Source organism: Somniosus microcephalus, chromosome 10 (assembly GCF_052327205.1).
Source record: "Somniosus microcephalus isolate GS21.2 chromosome 10, FLI_Smic_1.0, whole genome shotgun sequence".
Lineage (NCBI taxonomy): Eukaryota > Metazoa > Chordata > Chondrichthyes > Squaliformes > Somniosidae > Somniosus > Somniosus microcephalus.
The window spans coordinates 184,645,663-184,672,017 of NC_140996.1; the positions used below are offsets into that span (position 1 = coordinate 184,645,663).

A 26,355-nucleotide genomic window follows, 5' to 3' on the forward strand; every position below is an offset into this window, starting at 1 on the left:
AGCCTGTGACCCCTGGTTCTGGACTCCCCCGCCATCGGGAACATCCTTCCTGCATCTAGTCTGTCTAGTCCTGTTAGAATTTTATAAGTTTCAATGAGATCCTCTCTCATTCTTCTAAACTCTAGCGAATATAAGCCTAATTGACCCAATCTCTCTTCATACGTCATTCCTGCCATCCCAGGTATCAGCCTGGTGAATCTTCGCTGCACTCCCTCCATGGCAAGAACATCCTTCCTCGGATAAGGCGACCAAAACTGCACACAATACTCACGATGTGGTCTCACCAAGGCCCTGTACAACTGTAGCAAGACATCCTTGCTCCTGTACTCGAATCCTCTCGCTACGAAGGCCAACATACCATTTGCCTTCTTAACCGCCTGCTGCACCTGCATGCTTACCTTCAGTGACTGGTGCACAAGGACACCCAGGTCTCGTTGCACTTCCCCTTTTTCCAATCTATTGCCGTTCAGATAATAATCTGTCTTCCTGTTTTTGCCACCAAAGTGGATAACCTCGCATTTATCCACATTATACTGCATCTGCCATGCAACTGCCCAATCACCCAACCTGCCCAAATCATACTGGAGTTTCTCTGCATCCTCCTCACAGCACACACGCCCACCCAGCTTTGTGTTGTCTGCAAACTTGGAGATATTACATCTAGTTCCCTCATCTAGATCATCATTAATATATATTGTGAATAGCTAGGGACCTAGCACCGATCCCTGTGGTACCCCACTAGTCACTGCCTGCCACTCGGAAAAAGACCCGTTTATTCCAACTCTTTGCTTCCTGTCTGCCAACCAGTTCTCTATCCAAGTCAGTACCTTACCCCCAATCCCATGTGCTTTAACTTTGCACGCTAATGCGGGACCTTATCGAAAGCCTTCTGAAAGTCCAAATACATCACATCCACTGGTTCTCCCTTATCTATTCTACAAGTCACATCCTCATCCACATAATGTTGTTGTGGAAAATGTCACACTGGTGCATTGTTGGGACATAGTAGAGGAAATTTTACTCTGGTTCTAATTGCCCTGCAGATAACTTGGGAGAGTTCATAATAGGGAAGTGTTCTGTTTCTCAGAAATAACATCCGATAGTTGGCTGAACACAAAATTCACAATACAAGAAAATATGGAAACTGAACCATTTTGAACAGTTCTTATTGCTAACATTTATATCAAAACAGATTTCTATATATTAATGTAATTTTTGCATTATTCTTGTTACTTTTTTGTTTTACAGAGCTGTATGAAGTTGTTTTTGTTATTCAGAGTCAAAAGCAATCCTTCCACTCAAATCAAGCAACAAAACTGAAACAGGACATCTTGCTGCAGGCTGAGGCCTTTAGTCAGGTAAGTATCTGAGGAGAGTACAACTAGCCACGCTAATCCATGCTGTGGTCATTGCATTGTTTTGCAGCTATATTTATTCAAGGATAAATTAGCCTTGTCTAGAAATTAACATTGATAGTTTAAATCATAAAGCCTTACAGCTAAAAAAGACGAGTGTCTAACTTTTTTTTCAATAATCTGGAAATTACTTTCTACAGTTTAGGGTTGAGTCAGGGTAATAGATAAGCTGGTGTCTATTATTAGCATATACTTTTGCTGTGTATGTGCTAAAATGTCCTGAAGTGGAGATGACTTCTTAAAGTAGGAACATCTATATATATAAAGCGGCTCTTTTGTCTGTCCCGATGTCTGTCTGTCTGTCCGCCTGGTCTCTATACGTTTGGAAGTTACAGAGCGTACCGACGTGCGCGTCGCCTCAAAAGAAAGCTTGCAATTCCGGACCGGTCATCGGCGTATTTACGTTTCGGCCGGACAAAAATCCCGCCCGCGGTATCCCAAAAACGTTCAGCGTTCCGCTCATTAGCATCCCATTAGCGACCGTGTGACGTCGAGGTCTTCCTACAGTTGAGTGTCGAGTGACTCGACGATTGACCAATCCTACGCTTCGGTGACCTGACCGGTCGACCAATCGGTGCGTGTGTGGGCGGGCCTTATCCTTCTGAACCGAGGTGAGTGGCCGCCATCTTGATTTTCCACAATTTTTTCCCCCACACTTTCTGTGTGTTAGGGAACTAAGGTAAATATTTCAATTATGTGTTAGGCAATTCATTAACAATTTATTTGAGTTTTATATTGTGTTTAGCAACCCCCCCCCTCCTCCTCACCCTCGCGCAGGGGGGACTCGGGGCCTGAAGCTGAAAAAATTTCTCTCTTTCTCTCTCTCTCTTTCTTCCCTCTCTCTCTCTCCTTCTCCTCTTCCCTCTCTCTCCTTCTCCTCTTCCCTCTCTCCTCTTCCCTCTCTCTCCTTCTCCTCTTCCCTCTCTGTCTCTCTCTACTTCCCCCTCTCGGGTGTCGCGGACGGAGCGCGGGCGCGCCGCCCGAAGTTTCCCGCTCGCTAACGGCCTTGCCGGCTCCCGCGGGCCGCTCGCACTGACCGCGCATGCGCCGCCCGCACTCACCGCGCATGCGCCGCCCACACTCACCGCGCATGCGCTGCCCGCCCGCCCGCAGCGGCCGTCCATCAGCCGCGCGATACGCGGGGGACCTCAGCAACGGCACCGGACCTCAGGTGCTAGGCAGGGGGAGGGGCCGGAGAGAGGGACAGAGGGGAGCGGGGGGGAGTGGGGGAGCGCGGGGGGGGGGGGCGGGAGTGGGGGAGCGTGGGGGAGCGGGGTGGGGGGAGTGGGGGAGCGGGGTGGGGGGAGTGGGGGAGCGGGGGGGAGCGGGGGGGGAGCGGGGGGGGAGAGGGGAGAGGGAGGGGAGGGGGGAGAGGGAGACGGGAGAGGGAGACGGGAGGGGAGGGGGGAGAGGGAGACAGGGGAGAGGGAGACGGGAGGGGAGGGGGGAGAGGGAGGAGGGAGACGGGAGGGGAGGGGGGAGAGGGAGACGGGAGAGGGAGACGGGAGGGGAGGGGGGAGAGGGAGACGGGAGAGGGAGACAGGGGAGGGGGGAGAGGGAGACGGGGGGAGAGGGAGACAGGGGAGGGGGGAGAGGGAGACGGGGGGAGAGGGAGACGGGAGGGGGGAGAGGGAGACGGGAGGGAGACGGGAGGGGGGAGAGGGAGACGGGAGGGAGACGGGAGGGGAGGGAGACGGGAGGAGAGGGGGGAGAGGGAGACAGGGGAGGGGAGGGGGAGAGGGAGACAGGGGAGGGAGAGAGGAGAGGGGAGGAGAGGGAGACAGGGGAGGGGAGGGAGGAGAGGGAGACAGGGGAGGGGAGGGGGGAGAGGGAGACAGGGGAGGGGAGGGGGGAGAGGGAGACGGGAGGGGGGAGAGGGAGACGGGAGGGGAGGGGGGAGAGGGAAACGGGAGGGGAGGGGGGAGAGGGAGACAGGGGAGGGGAGGGGGAGAGGGAGACAGGGGAGGGGAGGGGGGGAGAGGGAGACAGGGGAGGGGAGGGGGGAGAGGGAGACGGGAGGGGAGGGGGGAGAGGGAGACGGGAGGAGAGGGAGAGAGGGAGACGGGAGGAGAGGGAGAGAGGGAGACGGGGGAGAGAGGGAGACGGGAGGAGAGGGAGAGAGGGAGACAGGGGAGGAGAGGGAGAGAGGGAGACGGGAGGAGAGGGAGAGAGGGAGACAGGGGAGGAGAGGGAGAGAGGGAGACAGGGGAGGAGAGGGAGAGAGGGAGACAGGGGAGGAGAGGGAGAGAGGGAGACGGGAGGAGAGGGAGAGAGGGAGACGGGGAGGAGAGGGAGAGAGGGAGACGGGAGGAGAGGGAGAGAGGGAGACGGGGAGGAGAGGGAGAGAGGGAGACGGGAGGAGAGGGAGAGAGGGAGACAGGGGAGGAGAGGGAGAGAGGGGAGGGGAGGAGAGGGAGAGAGGGGAGGGGGGGAGGGAGAGAGGGGAGGGGGGGGCGGGAGAGGGGGGGAGGGAGAGAGGGGAGGGGAGGGGGGGGCGGGAGAGAGGGGGAGGGAGGGAGAGAGGGGGAGGGAGGGAGAGAGGGGAGGGGAGGGAGAGAGGGGAGGGAGGGATAGGACAGGGAGAGGACATGACAGGGAGAGGGGGGACACACAGGGGCAGGGAGACCAAACGCCCCAAAATTGCCCTCGCGCCCCAAAATTGCCCTCGCAACGCGGGGCTCCCCAGCTAGTTTATTATATAAGGATGATTAAAGCCCAAAGTATGTGAATATAATGGGGGTGAAATTGGTCAACGTCATAAGCACAAAATGGACTGTTAGTGAATTGGCAGACCATTTTACACTGTGTCCATTAAAGTCAGTGGAAAAGAAAATCTGGTATGGAGTAAAATGGGCTGCCAATTCATTATCGCCATTTTGCGTGACTGGCTTTAACCAGTTTCACCCCCAATACCTTCAAATGCCCCATTGATATTGGATTCAAAAACAAATTTCCCAGCAGATTACAAGCCTAAAAATGCAAGTATAATGGGCTTACCCTGTATATTTAATACATTAGAAACAACTATAATATTCTAGTCTGCATGTAAATATATATATTTATAAACTATAGCAAAGGCAAAGAGAACAGAGGCAAAAACCCATGAAGTGACAATATGGAGTTAATACTGTCTGCCTGAGTGGAGACAGAGCCTGTTACTGCAACTGTGTAAGCCTTTGTTTGGAATTTTGAAATGTTGATTAAGACAAAAATAGGCTGCAAGATGCTTCGTTATAGTCATTTAATAACACTGCACAATTATACTGGACTGACTGGTGCTCTGGTTCAGCAAAGTCTTTACTTACCTTTTGGATCTGGACTTCAGTTTAGCCCAGATGGATGGGATGAAAATCGCCTCCCAGTCTCACTACAACAGTCCTAAATGATAGGGCCGGATATTCCGACCCCCACCAGTACGTACGTGGTGCGCACATACCCGTAGGAGCCTCGCAAGTGCCGGTTTCAGGCATGCGAAGCGCATGCGCAAAAATCCAGCACTTCCGATCTGTCAAGAATGAGCAGGGGTGACTCATTTGGCTGTAAACAAACAAACAGTATAAAAAGACCAGTGCTAGTGCGAGCAAGCACTGAGTGCGAGTCAGCAGAGAGTGCTGTGAGTTTGGCTAAGTGTGAGTTAGGGTAAGTGGGGTGTTAGGTGCTCTTTTCAAACTTTAACTCTGTGGGTTGTAGTTAATAAGGCCTTTCTGGTGCAGAGTGACTGTTGGTAAACCATTTAACTGGTGTAATAAGAGGGATTGATTTAATTTAAATCCAATTAATTAAAGGAGATACTAGCATCTAAAATCGGGCAGAGGGTGTCCATAACTAACAATAAAAAATTTAATTAATTACATAGAATGGAGCAGGTGATGTGTTACTGTTGCGAGATGTGGGAGCCGGTGGACCCCATTGAGGCTCACGGTGATTACATCTGTGACAAGTGTCTGCTGCTACAGGAACTCCAGCTCCGTGTTGATGAGCTGGAGTCCGAGCTTCAGACACTGCGACACATCAGGGAGGGGGAGAAGTACCTGGACTCTGTGTATCAGGAGGTGGTCACACCTATGAAGTTAATTAATTCAGATGTAGCCCATGGTCAGGGACAGGATGGTGTGACTACGAGTGAGGCAGGTACGGGGATCCAGGAGGTCGAGCTGGAGGAGCCGCAGCCCTTGCTCTTGTCCAACAGGTTCGAGGTTCTTACTCCCTGTGGGGACAGGAGCAGGGACTGCAGGGAGGATGAGCAACCTGGCCACAGCACCGTGGAACAGGGGGCCATTCAAGAGGGGGGAGTAAATAGAAATGTTGTAGTGGTAGGGGATAGTATTATTAGGGGGATAGATAAGAGTTCCCTGCAGCCGAGAGCGAGAGTCCCGAAGGCTGTGTTGCCTACCCGGTGCCAGGGTTAAGGACATCTCCTCTGGGCTGGAAAGAAACTTGCAGTGGGAGGGGGTGGATCCAGTTGTCGTGGTCCATGTTGGTACAAACTACGTAGATAGGACTAGGAAGCCGGTTCTGTTAAAGGAGTATGAGCAGCTAGGGGTCAAATTAAAAAACAGAACCTCAAGAATCTCTGGATTATTACCTGAGCCACGAGCGAATTTGGCTAGGACAAATAAAATTAGAGAGTTAAATGCGTGGCTCAAAGACTGGTGTGGGAGAAATGGGTTTTGCTTCCTGGGACACTGGCACCAGTACTGGGGCAGGAGGGAGCTGTTCTGTTGGGATGGGCTTCACTTGGCCAGTGCTGGGACTAGAGACCTGGCGGATCATATAACTAGGGCTGTAGAGAGGGCTTTAAACTAACTAGTGGGGGGGAGGTTCCTAGAGAGCAAATAATAAAAATGACAGCAGAGAAGGTCATAGACTTAGGTAGCAGTGGGGAAATTAAAAACCAGAGCATGTCAGGAAGGGGCAGAAGTTATGGAGTAAAAGGTAAAGTAATAAAAAGGGCAAAAGCAGGAACTTAGTGTCACAAAACATCTTTGAAAGTTCTCTATCTGAATGCACGTAGCATTCGTAACAAAATAGACGAGTTAATGGCACAAATAACTACATATGGGTATGATCTTGTGGCCATTACAGAAACATGGCTGCAGGGTGACAATGCCTGGGAATTAAACATACCAGGTTATTTAATGATCAGGAAGGACAGGCAGGAAGGAAGGGGAGGTGGGGTGGCTATGTTAATAAAGGAAGGAATCACTGTAATACAGAGAAATGATATTGGGTCAAAAGATCAGGATAATGAAACAGTTTGGGTGGAGGTAAGGAATAATAAGAGGAAAAAAACACTAGTGGGCGTAGTCTATAGGCCTCCGAACAGTTGCAACTATGTTGGACGGAGTATCATCAGGAAATAGTTGAGGCTTGTAATAAGGGAACATCTACAATTATGCAGGATTTTAACGATCATATTAATTGGACAAATCAAATTGGGCAGGGCTGCCTTGAGGATGAGTTCATTGAGTGTATTAGGGATGGGTTTCTTGAGCAGTATGTAACTGAACCGACCAGGGGGCAAGCAACCTTAGATCTGGTCCTGTGTAACGAGACAGGATTAATTAAAAATGTCCTAGTAAAGGATCCCCTTGGAATGAGTGACCATAACATGGTTGAATTCCATATTCAATTAGAGGGTGAGAACGTTGGATCTCAAACAAGCGTGCTAAGCTTGAATAAAGGAGACTATGAAGGTATGAGAGTGGAATTGAGTAGAGTGGATTGGGAAAATAGGTTAAAGGGTAAGACGATACATGATCAGTGGTGTACATTTAAGGAGTTATTTTACAACTTCCAAAAAATATATATTCCACTGAGAAGAAAAGGGTGTAAAAGAAAAGACAGCCATCCGTGGCTAAGTAAAGAAATTAAGGATAGTATTCGACTAAAAACAAGGGCATATAAGGTAGCCAAATCTAGTGGGAGGATAGAGGATTGGGAAAACTTTAAAAGACAGCAAAAAATAACAAAAAGATTGATTAAGAAAGGGAAGATAGATTATGAAAGTAAATTAGCAAAAAATATAAAAACAGATAGTAAGAGTTTTTATAGTTATATAAAAAGAAAAAGGGTGGCTAAAGTAAATGTTGGTCCCTTAGAGGATGAGACCGGGAAATTAATGGTGGGAAATATGGAGATGGCAAAAACACAATGAATATTTTGTATCAGTCTTTACAGTAGAGGACACTAAGAATATCCCAACACTGGACAAACAGGGGGCTATAGGGGGGGGAGGAGCTAAACACGATCAAAATCACTAAGGAAGTGGTACTCGATAAAATAATGGGACTCAAGGCGGATAAATCACCTGCACCTGATGGCTTACATCCTAGGGTCTTGAGGGAAGTGGCGGTAGGGATTGTGGATGCATTGGTAATAATTTTCCAAAACTCCCTGGACTCAGCAAAGGTCCCGGCAGACTGGAAAACTGGTAATGTAACACCCTTATTTAAAAAGGGCAGTAGACAGAAGGCTGGAAACTATAGACCGGTTAGCCTAACATCTGTGGTAGGTAAAATTTTGGAGTCCATTATTAAGGAGACAGTAACTGGACATTTGGATAATCATAATTTAATAGGACAAAGTCAGCATGGTTTTATGAAGGGGAAGTCATGTTTGACAAATTTGCTGGAGTTCTTTGAGGAAGTAACATATAGGGTGGATAAAGGGGAACCAGTGGACGTAGTGTATTTAGACTTCCAAAAGACATTTGACAAGGTGCCACACAAATGATTATTGCTTAAGATAAAAAATCACGGGATTGGGGGTAATATTCTGGCATGGATAGAGGATTGGCTATCTAACAGAAGGCAGAGAGTTGGGATAAATGGTTCATTCTCAGACTGGCAATCAGTAACTAGTGGTGTTCCGCAGGGGTCAGTGCTGGGTCCCCAACTCTTTACAATCTATATTAACGATTTGGAGGAGGGGACCGAGTATAACATATCAAAGTTTGCAGATGATACTAAGATGGGAGGGAAAGTAGTGAGTGAGGAGGACATAAAAAACCTGCAAGGGGACATAGACAGGCTAAGTAAGTGGGCAGAGATTTGGCAGATGGAATACAATACTGGAAAGTGTGAGGTTATGCAATTTGGCAGGAAAAATCGTAGAGCAAGTTATTATCTTAATGGCAAGAAACTGGAAAGTACTGAAGTACAAAGGGATCTGGGGGTCCTGGTGCACGAAACTCAAAAGGTTAGTATGCAGGTGCAGCAAGTGATTAAGAAGGCCAATGGAATGTTGGCTTTCATTGCTAGGGGGATAGAATATAAAAATAGGGAGGTATTGCTTCAGTTGTACAAGGTATTGGTGAGACCGCACCTGGAATACTGCATACAGTTTTGGTGTTCATACTTAAGAAAAGACATACTTGCTCTCGAGCCAGTACAAAGAAGGTCCACTCGGTTAATCCCGGGGTTGGACATATGAGGAGAGGTTGAGTAGATTGGGACTCTACTCATTGGAGTTCAGAAGAATGAGAGGCGATCTTATTGAAAGATATAAGATTGTGAAGGGGTTGGATCGGGTGGATGCGGGGAGGATGTTCCCGATGATGGGTGAAACTAGAACTAGGGGGCATAGTCTTAGAATAAGGGGCTGCTCTTTCAAAACTGAGATGAGGAGGAACTACTTCACTCAGAGGGTGGTCGGTCCATGGAATATGCTGCCCCAAAAAGCTGTAGAAGCTACATCATTACATAAATTTAAAACAGAAATAGACAGTTTCCTAGAAGTAAAGGGAATTAAGGGTTACGGGGAGCGGGCAGGAATTTGGACATGAGTCTAGGTTCGGATCGGACATGGCCCTGTGGGTAGCGGAGCGGGCCCAGGGGCCGTGTAGCCTGATCCTGCTCCTATTTCGTGTGTCTAATTCTGTTACATTCAGGAGATGGTTCTGTGATAGTAGATTGGCGGTTAGGATCAGATCAGCCATGATCTTATTGAATGGCGGAGCAGGCTCGAGGGGCCGATTGGCCTACTCCTCCTATTTCTTATGTTTTTATGATCCTCCACCTGCCCGGGAAGAGGGCATCCGTAGGCAGAGAATTGCGCTTTTCGCACAACTTCCACCCGCTGAAAACCTTTAAAAATCTTATGCCTGGTAAAAGCTTGCTTTTGCCAGCATCAGAGTTTTAAAAAAAAGAATTTTTTTTTCCACTCATTTATAATTTAAAATACTTTTTAAAAAAAAAAAATGTTTATTTTTAGCCCCATAAAAAGCTTTAATTATTTTTTTCAAAAAATTAAATTTTTGTTTAAAATATTTAATTTAATGTAATTTTAACTAATTTTAAATACGTGACATTTAAAAAAAATTATTTCATGTTTAACTTTTTTAAGTGATCCCCATTCATACTTTTGACAGATCTATGCGTAGAAACCTGCCAAAAGTGTGCAGGGAGATTCCCTTCTTTGATAGGTTTCCCATGGCCCATGTAATCCCAGGGACGCTTGCGAACCGCATGCGCCCCGGGACACCTGGGCCTCTGCGCATTTCATAGTGGAGAGGCCCAGGATTGGAAGTCTCAGGACCTACGGAGCCAGCAGGTAAGTGCGTAGATTTTTTTCTGATCTGAGGCATCCGCACACAGGAAGCCTCCGATCAGAAAATCCGGCCCATAGTTTTTATGTCATTCTAACCCTTTTTCTGTTGCACATAAACTGACAACAGAAACCAGCCCATAACTCGGCACTAATGGCATTCTCACTTACACAGGCCATAAGGATGGCTCGTCTCGAAAGTAGAAAATCTGCACTGTTGCAGTAAGGGCTGCTTTTCTGAAGTGAGGCTTAGGGCACATAGAGAGAAATTTTGTATGTGTCAAACATGTACAGAATTGAATCAGGGAATGCAAGCTAATGTATGCACCAACATGTACAGTATCCAAACTTATTTTCAAATGTACTACTGACCCTCCGATCATTGATCTAAAATTATCTTAAACTAACAAACTACTTTAAGTAGTTGAGTACGTGGATTTATATAAATATTAGAAGTGAAGATAATCATAAATTAGGGGCTGGAAATTCCTGGATCGCAATTACGCAGAAATTATATTGAAATTTGCGCTGGTTTTTGCCCCTTGCCGATAGGAACTTATGCCCAATTTTCCTACAGTGCTCATTTGCTACGCTGGAATGTAAAAAAGTGACGTAAAACAAGTGCAGGGATAATAGCAAGTGGGCTTCTGCCACAGCGCCTCACTCTCAGAGCCTCTTGCCCTGGCTGCTCCTTTTCCTCTTCCATTATTACGCAAAGGGGTATGCCCATTGGGAAGGCCATTCTCATTGCTTGGTCCTTCTGAATGTGGGGTGGAGGAGACGGGAATCTGAAATATTTTGAGTGCACTGAGACTGACAACACTTTGATTGAGTATAGTGCAGGTCACAAGGAGAAAATTAAAAAAAAAAAAACAAACAAAATTGCTATCAATCTCCAGAAATATCAGTTGCGCTGATATCAGGTGAGTTCGGGCCATGCTGTGCCTAAATTTTTGGTTGTAAATCTATGCCAGCGTATCCTTCGCATAAATCCAGCAAACCCATGCAAGCAGGTCTTTAGCATGGCGGGGGGGGGAGGTGTGGGGGAGGGGGGTGGTGTCAGAGCTGTATAAATAAGCAGCAGAGCATTTTGGCAGACATATTTCGGAAGTGGTACAAACGATTGAGGAAATTCACATGTAGCCATGTTCAGCATAAAACTGGCATACTTCAATTACACGCGAATTTCCCTCAGAAAGAAAAGGCACAACTCTGCCCTTATGCCGTAGTAACGCTGAAGCTTTCCAGGAAATGTAGACAGACATTTTTGCCCATATCTCACCCATATCTTTTCCTCAATTTTGTATCGTTAATTGGGATGCATTGTAATCATTATTGGGATGTATTGGATAAATGATGAAGAGGATTATTAGCTATATTTGCAAGACAAAATAGCAAGAACATCACAATTAAATAATAGATTGAGGCTGGACCCTCTGAAAGAGACCAACGGATACCTTCAATTGCTCAATGATTGTCGTGTCTGTGAAAGAGATAGGGGTAAAAATTCGGTTGTTTTGCGCCTTGTTAGCGGGGGCGCTAACGGGGCGCAAAGCAACTAGCGTCCGGGCGCGGTGCCGCTTACGCCTCCCGCGAAATTCAGCGGGAGGTTAGCGGTGGCGGTAACCGGTAGTGCCCTGCGGCACTGCGCCTCTGGCGGTGACGTCACCACCATGCGCAGCGCCCTGCCCGTGCCCCGACTGCAAACTTGGCTTTCGCCCCCTGACCTACCGCCAGACGTTATGTCCGACAGGGCCGGGGGGCATTCTTGCATCCGGGGCGGCGAGAATTAAAGGGCAGCTGCTGGGCGGCCATTTTTGTTTTGGGCTGCCTGCCAGCTGCAATCCATCAGCCTGGCACTCCTCTTGAGTGCCAAGTTCTTTTGCTGGTACCCCGCTCCCTGGTGGCTCAGTAGGGCCCCGGTGCTAGGGCCCTCCCCTTTAATCAGGGGAGGGAGGCCTGTAGTACCGCGGCGCTATGTGCCGACGCGTGTGGCGCTGCTGCACGTAGCGCCACTATATTCCATGGGAGCGCCCCAAACATAGAAACATAGAAGATAGGAGCAGGAGTAGGCCATTCAGCCCTTCGAGCCTACTCCGCCATTCAATGAGATCATGGCTGATCATCCAAATTCAGTACCCTGTCCCTGCCTTCTCCCCATATCCCTTCATCACTTTAGCCTTAAGAAATATATCCAACTCTTTCTTGAATATATTTAATGAACTGGCCTCCACCGCCCTCTGGCAGAGAATTCCACAGGCTCACCACTCTCTGGGTGAAGAAATTCATCCTCATTTCAGTCCTAAATGGCTTACCCCTTATCCTTAGACTATGACCCCCGGTTCTGGACTCCCCGGCCATCAGAAACATCCTTCCTGCATCTAGTCTGTCCAGGCCTGACAGAATTTTATAGGTTTCGATGAGATCCCCTCTCAATCTTCTAAACTCCAGTGAGTATAAGCCCAATCGACACAATCTCTCCTCATACGTCATTCCTGCCATCCCAGGTATCAGCCTGGTGAATCTTCGCTGCACTCCCTCCATGGCAAGAACGTCCTTCCTCAGGTAAGGCGACCAAAACTGCACACAATACTCAAGATGTGGTCTCACCAAGGCCCTGTACAACTGCAGCAAGACATCCTTGTTCCTGTACTCGAACCCTCTTGCTACGAAGGCCAACATACCATTTGCCTTCTTAACCGCCTGCTGCACGTGCATGCTTACCTTCAGCGACTGGTGCACAAGAACACCCAGGTCTCTTTGCACTTCCCCTTCTTCCAATCTATTGCCATTCAAATAATAATTTGCCTTCCTGTTTTTGCCACCAAAGTGGATACCCTCACATTTATCCACATTACAGTGCATTTGCCATGTTTTTGCCCAATCTCCCAACCTGTCCAAATCGTACTGGAGTTTCACGACATCCTCCTCACAGCATACCCTCCCACCCAGCTTTGTGTCGTCTGCAAATTTGGAGATATTACATCCAATTCCCTCGTCCAGATCATTAATATATATTGTGAACAGCTGGGGTCCTAGGACCGATCCTTGCGGTACCCCACTAGTCACTGCCTGCCACTCGGAAAACGACCCGTTTATTCCAACTCTTTGCTTTCTGTCCACCAACCAGTTCTCTATCCAAGTCAATACCTTGCCCCCAATCCCATGTGCCTTAATTTTGCATGCTAATCTCTTATGTGGGACCTTATCGAAAGCCTTCTGAAAGTCCAAATACACCACATCCACTGGTTCTCCCTTATCTATTTTACCAGTTACATCCTCAAAAAATTCCAGTAGAGTAGTCGAGCATGATTTACCTTTTGTAAATCCATGTTGACTTTGTCCGATCCTGTCACTGCTTTCCAAGTGCTCTGCTATTACATCTTTTACAATGGACTCTAGCATTTTCCCCACTACCGATGTCAGGCTTACTGGTCTATAATTCCCCGCTTTTTCTCTACCACCATTTTTGAATAGTGGGGTAACATTAGCTACCCTCCAATCTATGGGTACTGTTCCAGAGTCTATCGAGTTCTAGAAGATGACCAGCAATGCATCTACTATTTCTAGGGCCACTTCCTTAAGTACCCTGGGATGTAGATTATCAGGCCCTGGGGATTTATCGGCCTTCAGTCCCATCAATTTTCCTAACACCATTTCCCTAGAAATAATGATATATTTCAGTTCCACCCTTTCATCAGACCCTATGTTCCCCGGCATCTCTGGGAGGCTATTTGTGTCCTCCTTTGTGAATACAGAACCAAAATATGTATTTACTTGGTCTGCCATTTCTTTGTTCCCCATTATAAATTCCCCTGATTCTGACTGCAAGGGACCTATGCTTGACTTCCCCAACCTTTTTCTCTTCACATATCTATAAAAGCTTTTACAGTCAGTTTTTATGTTCCACGCTAGCTTACTCTCATATTCTATTTTCCCTTTCTTAATTAATCCCTTTGTCCTCCTTTGTTGCATCCTAAACTGCTCCCAATCCTCAGGATTATTGCTTTTTCTGGCCAATTTATATGTCCTCTCTTTGGATCTTATGCTATCCCTAATTTCCCTTGTTAGCCACGGTTGAGTCATCTTTTTTGTTTTATTTTTATGCCAAACTGGGATGAACAAATTCTGTAGCTCATCCATTCGGTCTTTGAATGTTTGCCATTGCCTATCCACCGTCAACCCTTTGAGTGCCATTCCCCAATCAATCCTACCCAACTCGCTCCTCAGACCATCGTAGTTTCCTTTATTTAAATTGAGGACCCTAGTCTCTGAGTCAACTACTTCAATCTCCATCTTAATGAAGAATTCGATCATATTATGTTCACTCCGACCCAAGGCGCCTCGTACAACAAGATTGCTAATTAATCCTTTCTCGTTAGATAATACCCAGTCTAAGATGGCCTGATCTCTGGTTGGTTCCTCGACATATTGGTCCAGGAAACCATCCCGTAAACACTCCAGGGATTCCTCCTCCACAGTATTGTTACTAATTTGGTTGGCCCAATCTATATGTAGATTAAAGTCACCCATGATGACTGCTGTGCCCTTATTGCACGCTTCTTTAATTTCCCTTTTAATGCCATCCCCAACCTCCGCCTTACTGTTTGGAGGTCTAGATACCACTCCCATTAACGTTTTTTCCCCCTTAGTATTCCTCAATTCTACCCATACAGATTCCACATCATCAGAGCTAATATCCTTCATTACAATTGTGTTAATCCCTTCTTTAACCAGTAATGCTACCCCACCTCCCTTTCCTTTTTGCCTATCTTTCCTGAATATCGAATACCCCTGGATGTTGAGTTCCCAGTCTTGGCCATCCTTGAGCCACGTTTCTGTAATCCCAACCAAATCATATTCGTTTACCTCTATTTGCGCAGCCAATTCATCCACCTTATTACAAATGCTCCTCGCATTAAGACACAAAGCCTTCAGGCTTGTTTTTTTTAACGCTCTTCGACATATTAGAATTATTATTTACTGCGGCCATGTTTGATTTAAACCGTTGATTTCTCTGACTTCCACTTTTGTTTTTCTCCTTCCTATCTTTTGCTTTTATCCTTGGTTCCCTTTCCTCTGTCTCCCTGCTCAGGTTCCCAACCCCCTGCCATTTTAGTTTAAACCCTCCCCCACAGCACTAGCAAACACTCCCCCTAGGACATCGGTTCCAGCCCTGCCCAGGTGCAAACCGTCCGGTTTGAACTGGTCCCACCTCCCCCAGAACCGGTTCCAATGTCCCAGGAACTTGAATCCCTCCCCCTGGCACCATTCCTCTAGCCTCGTATTCATCTGAAGTATCCTTCTATTTCTACTCTGACTAGCACGTGGCACTGGTAGCAATCCTGAGATTACTACCTTTTGAGGTCCTGTTTTTTAATTTATCTCCTAACTCCCTATATTCTGCTTTTAGGACCTCATCCCGCTTTTTACCTATATCGTTGGTGCCTATATGCACCACGACAACTGACTGTTCACCCTCCCCTTCCAAGATGTTCTGCAGCCGCTCGGAGACATCCTTGACCCTTGCACCAGGGAGGCAACACACCATCCTGGAGTCTTGTTTGCGGCCGCAGAAACGCCTATCTATTCCCCTTACAATTGAATCCCCTATTACTATTGCTCTACCCCTCTTTTTCCTCCCATTCTGTGCAGCAGAGCCACCCCTGGTGCCAGGAAGTTGGCTGCTGCTGCCTTTCTCTGATAAGCCATCCCCCCCAACAGTACTCAAAGTGGTGTATCTGTTGGAGAGGGGGATGGCCACAGGGGACCCCTGTACTACCTGCCTGCGCCTAGTACTCTGCCTGTTGGTCACCCGTTCCCTTTCTTCCTGTCCAACCTCTACCTGCGGTGTGTCCAACTCCGTAAACGTGCTATTCACGATGTCCTGAGCATCGTGAACGCTCCAGTATGCATCCAATCGCAGCTCCAGTGTCGCAATGTGGTCTGTCAGTAGCTGCAGCTGGATGCACTTCCTGCACATGTAGTTGTCAGGGACACAGGAAGTGTCCCTGAGTTCCCACATATCGCAGGAGGAGCATATCACGTGGCCGGGTTGTCGTGCTATGACTTACCCTTTAATTAATTGAATTTAAATTAAATCAATCAATCCCACTAATTACACTACAGTTAACTGGTTTACCAACAGTCCCCGCTACACCAGAGAGACCTTAGTAACTATAAACCAAAGTTAAAGTTTAAAAAAGAGAGAAATACTCACCAACCAATCACTTACCTGCTTCCTGGTGACGTCACACTTGGAGAGGGAGCACTTCCAGTAGCGCCCCGCCTCCTGCTTGGGGTGCTACCATTGAATTTCGGGCGCAGGGCGCTAACTAGCGCCCCGGCGAAGTTAGAGCCCCAAAGGGGGCACGAGCCAATTTTCCCCCCATAGAATTTAATTACAGGATCTATTGCTGATGAGATGAGAGCGAAAGACTGTTTGATTAAATATCATGACACCAATTGGAATTAAATCCAATTAAAAATGAGAACCAATGTCCGAGTCAGAGTGTGAGTGTACATGTGTGTGTTCGTTTTTAGCGTGCTCATCTTGGCGAAGAAGATGACTACAGCAGGGTAAAACTAATTTGTACATTGTACATAATGGTAACAGTCATAGCCTTAACCTCAAGTACTCCAGGGAACATACTCTATCTAATTTTGTCTTTAATCTTAAGTGTTTTCAAGCCTGAGGTCGATGCATGACTTTTGATTGCTTATCTTGGTTTTCACCATATTGCTTTCAGTGGAAGCAGAAGGTTCTCAGCCCAACATTAAACAACAAAATATCATAGAATCATAGAAACTTACAGCACAGATGGAGGCCATTCGGCCTGTAGTGCCTGTGCTGGCTCTTTGAAAGAGCAGTCGTGCTCAGTCCCACACCCCCGTTTTTTGTCTGTAACCCTGTAAGTTCCTCATCCTCAAGTACTTGTCCAACTCTCTTTTAAAATTATTTGTGGCATCAGCTTCCAGCACCTTTTCAGGCAGAGCGTTCCAGATCCCAACAACTCTCTGAGTGGAAAAAAAACTCATTTCTCCTCTAGATCTTTTACCAATGATTTTGAATTTATGACCTCTGATTATTGACCCACTTGCCAGAGGGAATAGATTTTTTTCTATCTACTCTATCAAAACCTCTCGCCATCTTTAAAACCTCTGTTAGGTCACCTCTTAACCTTCTCTGTTCCAAGGAGAACAGTCTTAACTTTTCCAACCTCTCGTCATAACTGACCCTCATCCCTGGTAAACCTCCTCTGTACCATTACTAAGGCCTTTCCATCTGTCCTGAAGTGTAGTTCCTAGAATTGTCCAAAATACTCCAGCTGAGGCCTAACCACTGATTTATAAAGTTCTAGCATGATCTCTTTGCTTTTATATACTATTCCTCTATTTATAAACCTAAGTAACCCATATACTTTTTTAACCACTTTATCAACTTGCCCTGCTACCTTTAAGGCTTTGTGTATATGGACATGATGTTTCCATACCAAGCCACAAAAGCAATATGAAGGCTATGACTGGGACTCCAGCAACGTATTTTGGTTTATTAGAATTCTTAAAACTTAGAAATGTAGGTTTTTTTTGTTAATATACAGTATTGGATTCCACAAATGCTGAAGGTTAAAGTTATTGTAGTGTATTATCTGGAATGTTCCTTTAACAGTCACACAACTTACTTTTGAAGGGTTTTGTGCAATGCATTTGAATTTATTGTGCAGTGAGTAATGTTCAGTATCCTGAGGTTTAATACTGTATTTGCCAATGTTGAAGTTGATGTTTGGTATTTTCAGGAATTAGCATCACCACTAGGTGGCAGTGATGCTTTGACATTCTGTGCCGCAGAACTTCAGTTAGATGCAGTACCTGCAGTTAAAGTCTTTTTGGTGACAATTATGTTCAATCTACTTATCTGGAATGCTCTGCCGTCTTTCGATTTTTGACATCAATCCAGTTATTTCAGTGTGCTTAAATAGTTTTATTTAAAAATCCACCTCCACCCCATTTTCTCCTCTGCTGAAGGCACTAACTTCCGCTGGAGTATGATTTGACAAATGGTAGCCCTCTAGTACCTTTTCCAAATGGCCATTTTTCATATATGAACCTAAAAAGTAAAGGTTGGCAAACTATTGGACTGTTGAAGGGATCACATTCAAGCCAAAGTCTATTAACAACAACAACAACAACTTGCATTTATATAGCACCTTTAATGTAGGAAAATGTCCCAAGGTGCTGCACAGGATCATCATCAGACAAATATTGACACCGAGCCAAATTAGGACAGGTTAGTCAAAGAGGTAAGTTTTAAGGTCCGTCTTAAAGGTGGAGAGAGAAGCTGAGAGGTTTAGGGAGGCAATTCCAGAGCTTAGGGCTTTGACGGCTGAAGGCACGGCCGCCAATGGTGGGGCGAATGAAATGGGCGATGCTCAAGAGGCCAGAGTTAGTGGAATTAATAGTTCTCGAAGGGCTGTAAGGCTGGAGGAGGTTAGACATGTGGAGGAGTTAGGCCATGAAGGGATTTGAACACGAGTGTGAGAATTAAAAAATCGAGGCCTTTGTGGACCGGGAGCTAATGTAGGTCAGCGAGTACAGTGGTGATGGGTGAACGGAAATTGGTGTGAGTTAGGTTACGGACAGCTGAGTTTTGGATGAGCTTAAGTTCATGGAGGGTAGAAGATGGGAGGCCGACCAGGAATGCATTTGAATAGTTGAGTCTGGAAGTAACAAAAATATGGATGAGGGTTTCAGCAACAGATGGGCTGAGGCCAGGGCGGCGATGGAGATGGGCGATATTATAATGATGGAAGTAGGTGGTCTATGAGATGGACAGGATATGGGGTTGGAAGCTCAGCAGCAGGTCAAATAAGACGCCGAGGTTGCAAATAGTCTGGTTCAACATGAGGCAGTGGCCAGGAAGGAGGATGAAATTGATGGCTAGGGAACGGAGTTTGTGGCAGGAGACGAAGACAATGGCTCTTAATGTTTAATTTAATTCTCAGCCAACATTCACACACGGACTTTATAGCAGGGGCCCCTGGATAACAGTTAAGAGTAGGAATCTTGGCTAGTTGTTTCCGTCTCCAACCAAGGGACACTGAGGCTAACTGCAGTGTCCTAATTACTGCCTCTGCTAAGATCAGCTCACTCAACATAGACCAGGAAATGAATCTGGTCCACATGGCTTAGTGCCACACCTTATTTTGCTACTTTATCCCAATATATGAACCTAAAATATATTTTGTAACCTAACAAACAAAAAGCTTGAATTTACAAAAAAAATCTTTAAACTTACCTACAACTACCATTGATTGTTTTTCATAACATTTCCTTGTACAGGTCCATGGTTAGTGCTCAGTTAGAATACTTTGCCCAGTTTGATCACATGGTGGGGAATATTGAGGCTCAGAAAAGGGTACAGAGGAGGCCTCCAAGATTAATTTCCAGTTTAATAAACTAGTTACCCAGATAGGTTCAGAGCTGGCTCTGCATACTTTGGAAATGTGTAGACTCAGCGATTTGATCATCAAGGTTCATAAACTAATGAAGGGACTAGATTGTGTTTATGTGGACCAGTTATTTCAACTGAATGGGTTAAAGAGGGCCAGTGGTCACGCCTACAAGTTATGTAAGCGCAGAACTAGGTTGAATATTGGGCATTTTTTTTCCCCAAAGGATAGTGGACCAGGTTTCTGGCTCAAGCGGTGAATGCTGATTCGTTGTACTTGTTCAAGATAGCTGGACCTGTTTATGACTAGGGTGGAGATCACCACGTACAAGAGGTAGGTATCTACTAAGGAGTTGGAGTGGAATTATCCAGATTTTTTCCGGAATTGGCCTGGATTTTTATCTCTTTTTCGCCTCTATATAAAAATATGAATGGTCTTAGAATTCCAAAGGTACTGCACCAGTCGGTGGTGCTGCGAACATGTTACTTTCCTGATTACAATGAAGCAGCCTCCTAACGCTATGTGAAAGACCCAAACTGAACCTTTAATAAACCTCGGGCACTTCTTTCTGAAATATAATATTCACGATTATGTTCTTCCAGAAACTGGCAAACTGAACAGACGGTATTGTAAACCAAACTGTGTGGTCTGAATTTAATAGCCATACCTTTTGGAGCGAAATTAAATATATGAAAACAATTGCAGGCCAGTTAGAGACCGCTCGCAAATTTTGTGAAGATGACCCCACAGCTGAGCATGGCTGAAAACGGGAATAATGTATGCCAAAAATCAAATGTTGGTCTCCGTAAACCATGAGCTCAAATTGAACACCGTTTTAAATGAAGAATGTGTGTGTGCAAAGTACAACAATTGGTGAACAGCCTTCTCAATGGACCAGGAGCTGAATGTTTAAAAACCCAATCCATGGACAAAAACTTCCCTTCCCTAAATGGCCCTACTGTATAACAGAAAATGTGAGCAACTGTATTGTGAATTGGATCATGCAAAGTACCCAGGCACTATACCCTCCATCCACTTTCCTCCCCCTCCATCCGCTCCCATTCCTCTTTCCACCTCCTTTATTCTCTCGCTCCCTTTCCTTCCCCCTTCCACTCCTCTCCCTCTCCCCTCCCTCACCCCTCCTTCCTTCAATCCTCATTTTTTCTCCTCTCCCTTTCCTCACTCTCCTTATTCACCCTACTTCCTCCTTCTCTATCCATTTCCCCCTTCTCTATCTACCTCATCTCCCCCTCTCTCTCCTGCTTTAGCTCTCCCAACTGCCTGCTTTCTTGCTTCCCTCTTGGTCAAATTAAATTATTTCCCACCTTCTAATCCTGCTTGACCTAAATACTACACTTGTTCTTGACTCCTTGTGTGCATTGCTATGAGAGATTGACTAAAATATATAAACTATGTAAATGTCTTATGAATATTTTACTTGTGTAAGTATCACACCTTCTTCAGTCCTGCATAAGAGATTAGCATGTAAAGTTAAGGCACATGGGATTGGGGGCAAGGTATTAACTTGGATAGAGAACTGGTTGGCAGACAGAAAGCAAAGAGTTGGAATAAACGGCTCTTTTTCCGAGTGGCAGGCAGTGACTAGTGGGGTACCGCAGGGATCGGTCCTTGGACCCCAGCTATTCACAATATATATTAATGATCTGGACGAGGGAACTAGATGTAATATCTCCAAGTTTGCAGACGACACAAAGCTGGGTGGGCGTGTGTGCTGTGAGGAGGATGCCGAGAAACTCCAGTATGATTTGGACAGGTTGGGTGATTGGGCAGAAGCATGGCAGATGCAATATAACGTGGATAAATGCGAGGTTATCCACTTTGGTGTCAAAAACAAGAAGGCAGATTATTATCTGAAAGGCAATAGATTAGGAGAAGGGGAAGTGCAACGAGACCTGGGCGTCCTTGTGCACCAGTCGCTGAAGGTATGCATGCAGGTGCAGCAGGCGGTTAAGAAGGCAAATGGTATGTTGGCCTTCGTAGCGAGAGGGTTTGATTACAGGAACAAGGATGTCTTGCTGCAGTTGTACAGAACATGGTGAGACCACACCTTGAGTATTGTGTGCAGTTTTGGTCGCCTTATCTGAGGAAGGATGTTCTTGCCATGGAGGGAGCGCAGCGAAGATTCACCAGACTGATACCTGGGATGGCAGGAATGACGTACGAGGAGAGATTGGGTCGATTGGGCTTGTACTCGCTGGAGTTTAGAAAAATGAGAGGGGATCTCATTGAAACTTATGAAATTCTAACAGGACTAGACAGACTAGATGCAGGAAGGATATTCCCGATGGGCGGGGAGTCCAGAACCAGGGGTCACAGTCTAAAGATAAGGGGTAAGCCATTTAGGACAGAGATGAGGAGGAATTTCTTCACCCAGAGAGTGGTGAACCTGTGGAATTCTCTACCACAGAAGACAGTTGAGGCCAATTCATTAAATATATTCAAGAAGGAGTTAGATATATTTCTTAAGGCTCAAGGGATATGGGGAGAAAGCAGGGACAGGGTACTGAATTTGGATGATCAGCCATGATCTCATTGAATGGCGGAGCAGGCTCGAGGGGCTGAATGGCCTACTCCTGCTCCTATCTTCTATGTTTCTATGTTTCAACAGTTTCCTGCCGTGCCATTTTCCGTAACAGTACTTCTATCATCCCTGCTTCTCACGATTAAATGTTCCTATTCATTTTGCTTTGATTGAATCCTCCAAGCTTGGTCTTTAAGGTAAATGCCACTATTGTTCACTTAGCCTTGAGACTTGCCAGCTATGCTTCCAAGATAGGTGGTATTGTGACATTATTCTTCAAAGCACCGCCCACCTTGGAACAACTGAAAACAGGCCTTTGGTCCATTGCTGACTGCCCACTTCCTGCTGCCTTCTGTTTCCCCTGCTGCCATGACCAAATGCCTACCCTGTTACAACCAAATTCCAAGGCCTAGAAATTCAGTTGTTAACGCCAGCCGCTAGCACCTCAGGAGGAGGAGAAGTGGGGCGCTAAGCAGCTAGCGCCCGGGCGCGGTGCGATCTGCACCTCTCGCGAACTTCACTGAAGATTTAGCGGCAGCGCAAAACCGCAGCGCCCGCTCAGCTGCGCGTGCAGATCCTGACGTCATTTCATCGTGCAACGCCCTTGGTGCGCCCCGAACCAGAACTTCAGTGGCGCCGCCCTTGTGTGCGCCTGGCGCCCCCAGCGACTGGTAGAGGGGAACGGTTCCCAGTTGCTGCGGGGCGCGGGGGGCGCTCTTTAAAGGGGACTCCTCCTGCATTATAAGTGGCAGCCATTTTGTGCCAATCCTTCTGTGTGAGAGACAGATATTTGGAGAGAGACAAAGGGAGAGAGCTTTCTGCTTTGACTTAGCGCTCGCACAGGTACTTCTGGCTTCAGGCCAGAGCTTTGCACTTAGATTTAACTTTCAGTGCCATAGCCTTGAGTCGCCACATATAATGGGGCCTGCAATGGGTGGAGACGTTGGCTTACTGCATTGCATTCAAAGGGCTCAGAGACGCCGTGAGAGAGTGTCCGTCATGGCCAGACGGAGAAGGGCCAACAGGCGTCTGCACAAGAGGCCTTACCCACCCAGGGTATACCGCCAGCAGTTCTCATATCTGAACATGTCTGAGGAGCAGTGTGTTCAGAGGCTGCGATTCAGAAGGGAGGTGGTCACTGAGATCTGCCACCTGCTTCGCAGAGATCTGCAGCCACAGCTGAGGAGCAGGACGTCTCTGTCGGTGGTAATGAAGGTGACGGTGGCTCTCAACTTCTATGCCACCGGCTCCTTCCAATCCGCTACTGGGGACATTGCCAACATCTCCCAGTTCGCGGTACATTGCTGCATCCGCCAGGTGACCAATGCCCTTTTCAGAAGGAGACGTCAGTACATCTCCTTCCCCATGAACCTGGACAAGCAGCAAGAGCGTGCAATGGGACTTGGAAGAATAGCGGGCTTCCCCATGGTCCAGGGCGCCATTGACTGCACGCATGTGGCTTTGCGGGCGCCTCTAGAGAATGCCGAGGATTACCGCAACCGGAAGGGCTACCATTCGCTCAACGTCCAGTTGGTGTGTGACCACAGGCAGCTCATACTAGTTGTCAATGCCTGCTTTCCAGGCAACAGCCACGGTGCCTTCATCCTGCGCCAGACTTCTGTGGCAGACATTTTCGAAGCCCAGCCTCACCCACGAGGATGGCTTCTCTGGGACAAAGGCTATCCTTTGTGCACCTGGCTGATGACCCCGCTCCGTGCGCCCAGCACCCCTGCTGAAGAGCGATACAATGACAGCCATCAAGCTACCAGGAACATCATTGAGCACACAATCGGCGTGCTCAAGCAACGGTTCCGCTGTCTGGACCATTCCGGAGGAGAGCCCTACAGTACTCGCCTGAGCGAGTCTCCCATTTCGTTGTAGTGTGCTGCATGCTGCACAACCTGGCTATCCTCAGGACTCAGCCACTGCCAGCAGACATTGGAGGACCACCGGAGGAGGAGGAGCACCAAGACTGGAGGGAGGCACAAAGTGCAAGGGCCATCCATCGGCGGCTTATTGCAACTTGGTTCTAGGCCCCCTCTCAGGGAATGGCTTGTGCCAATGAAAGAACATGAATGGAGCCGCTCTGCAAACCCTCAGCCGGTCAAGGCAACAAATAGTTCAAAGTGCAAACATGGACATGTGATTAAAGAACATTTTTTACTGTGCAAACCCTGTGCCTTTCCCGCATGACAAACTAATTCAGATAAACCCCCCAAAAAACAGTCAGAGACATAACTGGCTCTTACAACCTTCAGAAAATATTAAAAAAAGGTTAAACAAAAATGACCATGATCTTCGGCCTTCATATGAAAAACAAACACTACAGTCTCGGCCTTCATAAAAAAACAAACACAACAGTCTCGGCCTTCATATATGAACACAACATTTGGCCACACCTCCTTTTTCCCCTGTGAGGGTGATCCGCCTCGCTTCCGCGATTGGCCCCTTCCCGCCCTGCAGCTCCTCCTCAATGGGACCCCAGTGGCTGCAGCAAGGCAGGGGGAAGGCTGCTGAGGGTCAGATGGTGAGACGGCAGATGCCCTTGGACGGCCTGGACCAGCTCTGGGCCTGGAGGGCCCGGCTGCTGACTGCTCCAACTCTGCTTGGGCGGCAGCAGTCTGTCCTACGGGTGGTGGCAGCTGCAGTGGAGGAGTGACAGTGTTGGCTGCAGGAATGTTGCCAACCTGAGAGAGCACAGGCACTCCCTGGTCGGCTGATACACTGGCACTCGCACGGGCCAGCACTGCAGCATGTGCAGCAATCTGCTGAAGCACAGACTGCTGGGCTGCTGCGGTGCGGCGAGGGCCCCGGCGATTCCTGGCCGATCCAGCGAGGGTGGTAGCAGTTAGTGCCCGTGTGGCCCTGATCTGTGTCTGCATCAGACCAGTCAGTGAATGCACGGCACGACTGAGCACTTGGCTGGAAGCCGCCTGTGATGCAGCGAGGTCCTGCTGACTCCTAGCCTGTGCTGCCGCGAAGTCCTGCAGACTTGTTGCCTGTGCTGCACTGAATTCTTGCAGACTCCTGGCCTGTGCTGCCCCGAGTTCCTGTACACTCCTTGCCAGTGACTCTATGGAGTCAGGCATCCTTGCCACTGCAGCCATGAGCTCAGTGTGCCTGCGCTCAGCCTGGGTGCCCATTTCACCAAGGAGCCGCACCTCCTCTGTGCTCACCGTAGCAGGACTGGAGGCCGCACTCGCCCTCCGGGGAGAAGGCCGCCGAGCTTCCCCACCCCTCCCGCGTTGCTGCAGCCTGCTGGGCCCTGGAGCTTCACTTTCCTCAGACCCTTCCCCCCTGCTCCCCTCCAGGGAAGACGTGTCCCCATCATGGGCTGCCTCGGCTGAGGGTGGCACTGATGGGCCGGCTTCCTCTTCCTCCTCCTCGAAATCAGAATCACTGACAGTGGCAGCTTGAGGGCCCGCCTCCTCACCTGGCGAATCAGCATCTGAAAGCAGGGAGGCACAAGAGTTGCTTTAGAGTGAGGACAGGGCGGCAGCGAGGGAGGCATGAGTGCTGCTATGCACTGCATTGGTTCGATTGTGGCAAAGGATGCTGGTGTGAGGCACAAGTGGAAAGAGAGAGGTCAAAAAGGTGATGACCTTACCATTGCTGTCCAGAACAGGGTCGGCATCTCCACTGGCGACGGGGCCAATCAGCCAGCCTGCCATAATGCGCTCCACACACTGCTCCAGGTCGCTGAGCTCTTTGAGGGCAGGACGGCCTCCCCCGGTCCGTAGCTGCTGCCTGCGGTTGTGGGCCAGCTTGCCCTGCAAGAGAAAGGACTGCCTCTAAGTACAGTGTCAAGCCCTGATCTTGCCTGCACTGCCTCCCATGGTGGAATAGCCCCGACAGTGTCAAGCCCTGATCTTGCCTGCACTGCCTCCCATGGTGGAATAGCCCCGACAGTGTCAAGCCCTCATCTTGCCTGCACTGCCTCCCATGGTGGAATAGCCCTGACAGTGTCAAGCCCTCATCTTGCCTGCACTGCCTCCCATGGTGGAATAGCCCTGACCGTGTCAAGCCCTCATCTTGTCTGCACTGCCTCCCATGGTGGAATAGCCCTGATAGTGTGTAAAGTGCTGAATGTGCAAGTGGTTTTCATGAGAGTCCCATAGCTCCTGGATGAGGGCTGGGCATTGGGGCTTTCAGGTCCCTTTGGCCAGAAACTGAGGTGCACATGCAGGGATGAAGAGGATAGTGGAAAGGGTACTCACCCTGACAACGCGAGTGAGGTTGTTGAACTTTTTCCTGCATTGAAGTGGAGTACTGGCAACCACGCTGTTGGTGCTGACCCTGTTTGCCACCTCCCTCCAGGCTTTTCGGTACTTGCTTGGAAGTGGCCTCCTCCCACTGTCAGGGAAGAGGACAGGTCGCCTGCGCTCCACAGCGCCAACCAGAA

General features: G+C 47.9%; 1 protein-coding gene across 6 annotated transcripts in view; it reads left to right on the forward strand.

Annotated features, from left to right (window-relative positions):
- b3glcta (beta 3-glucosyltransferase a) overlaps positions 1-26,355 on the forward strand; it is a 330,362-nt gene that overhangs the window by 79,665 nt on the left and 224,342 nt on the right. For all 6 annotated transcript variants that reach the window (XM_085999315.1, XM_085999319.1, XM_085999317.1 and 3 more), the window contains exon 4: positions 1,249-1,358. In XM_085999315.1, coding sequence (XP_085855441.1) covers positions 1,249-1,358 — 110 coding nt within the window. The remainder of the gene's footprint in view (positions 1-1,248; positions 1,359-26,355) is intronic.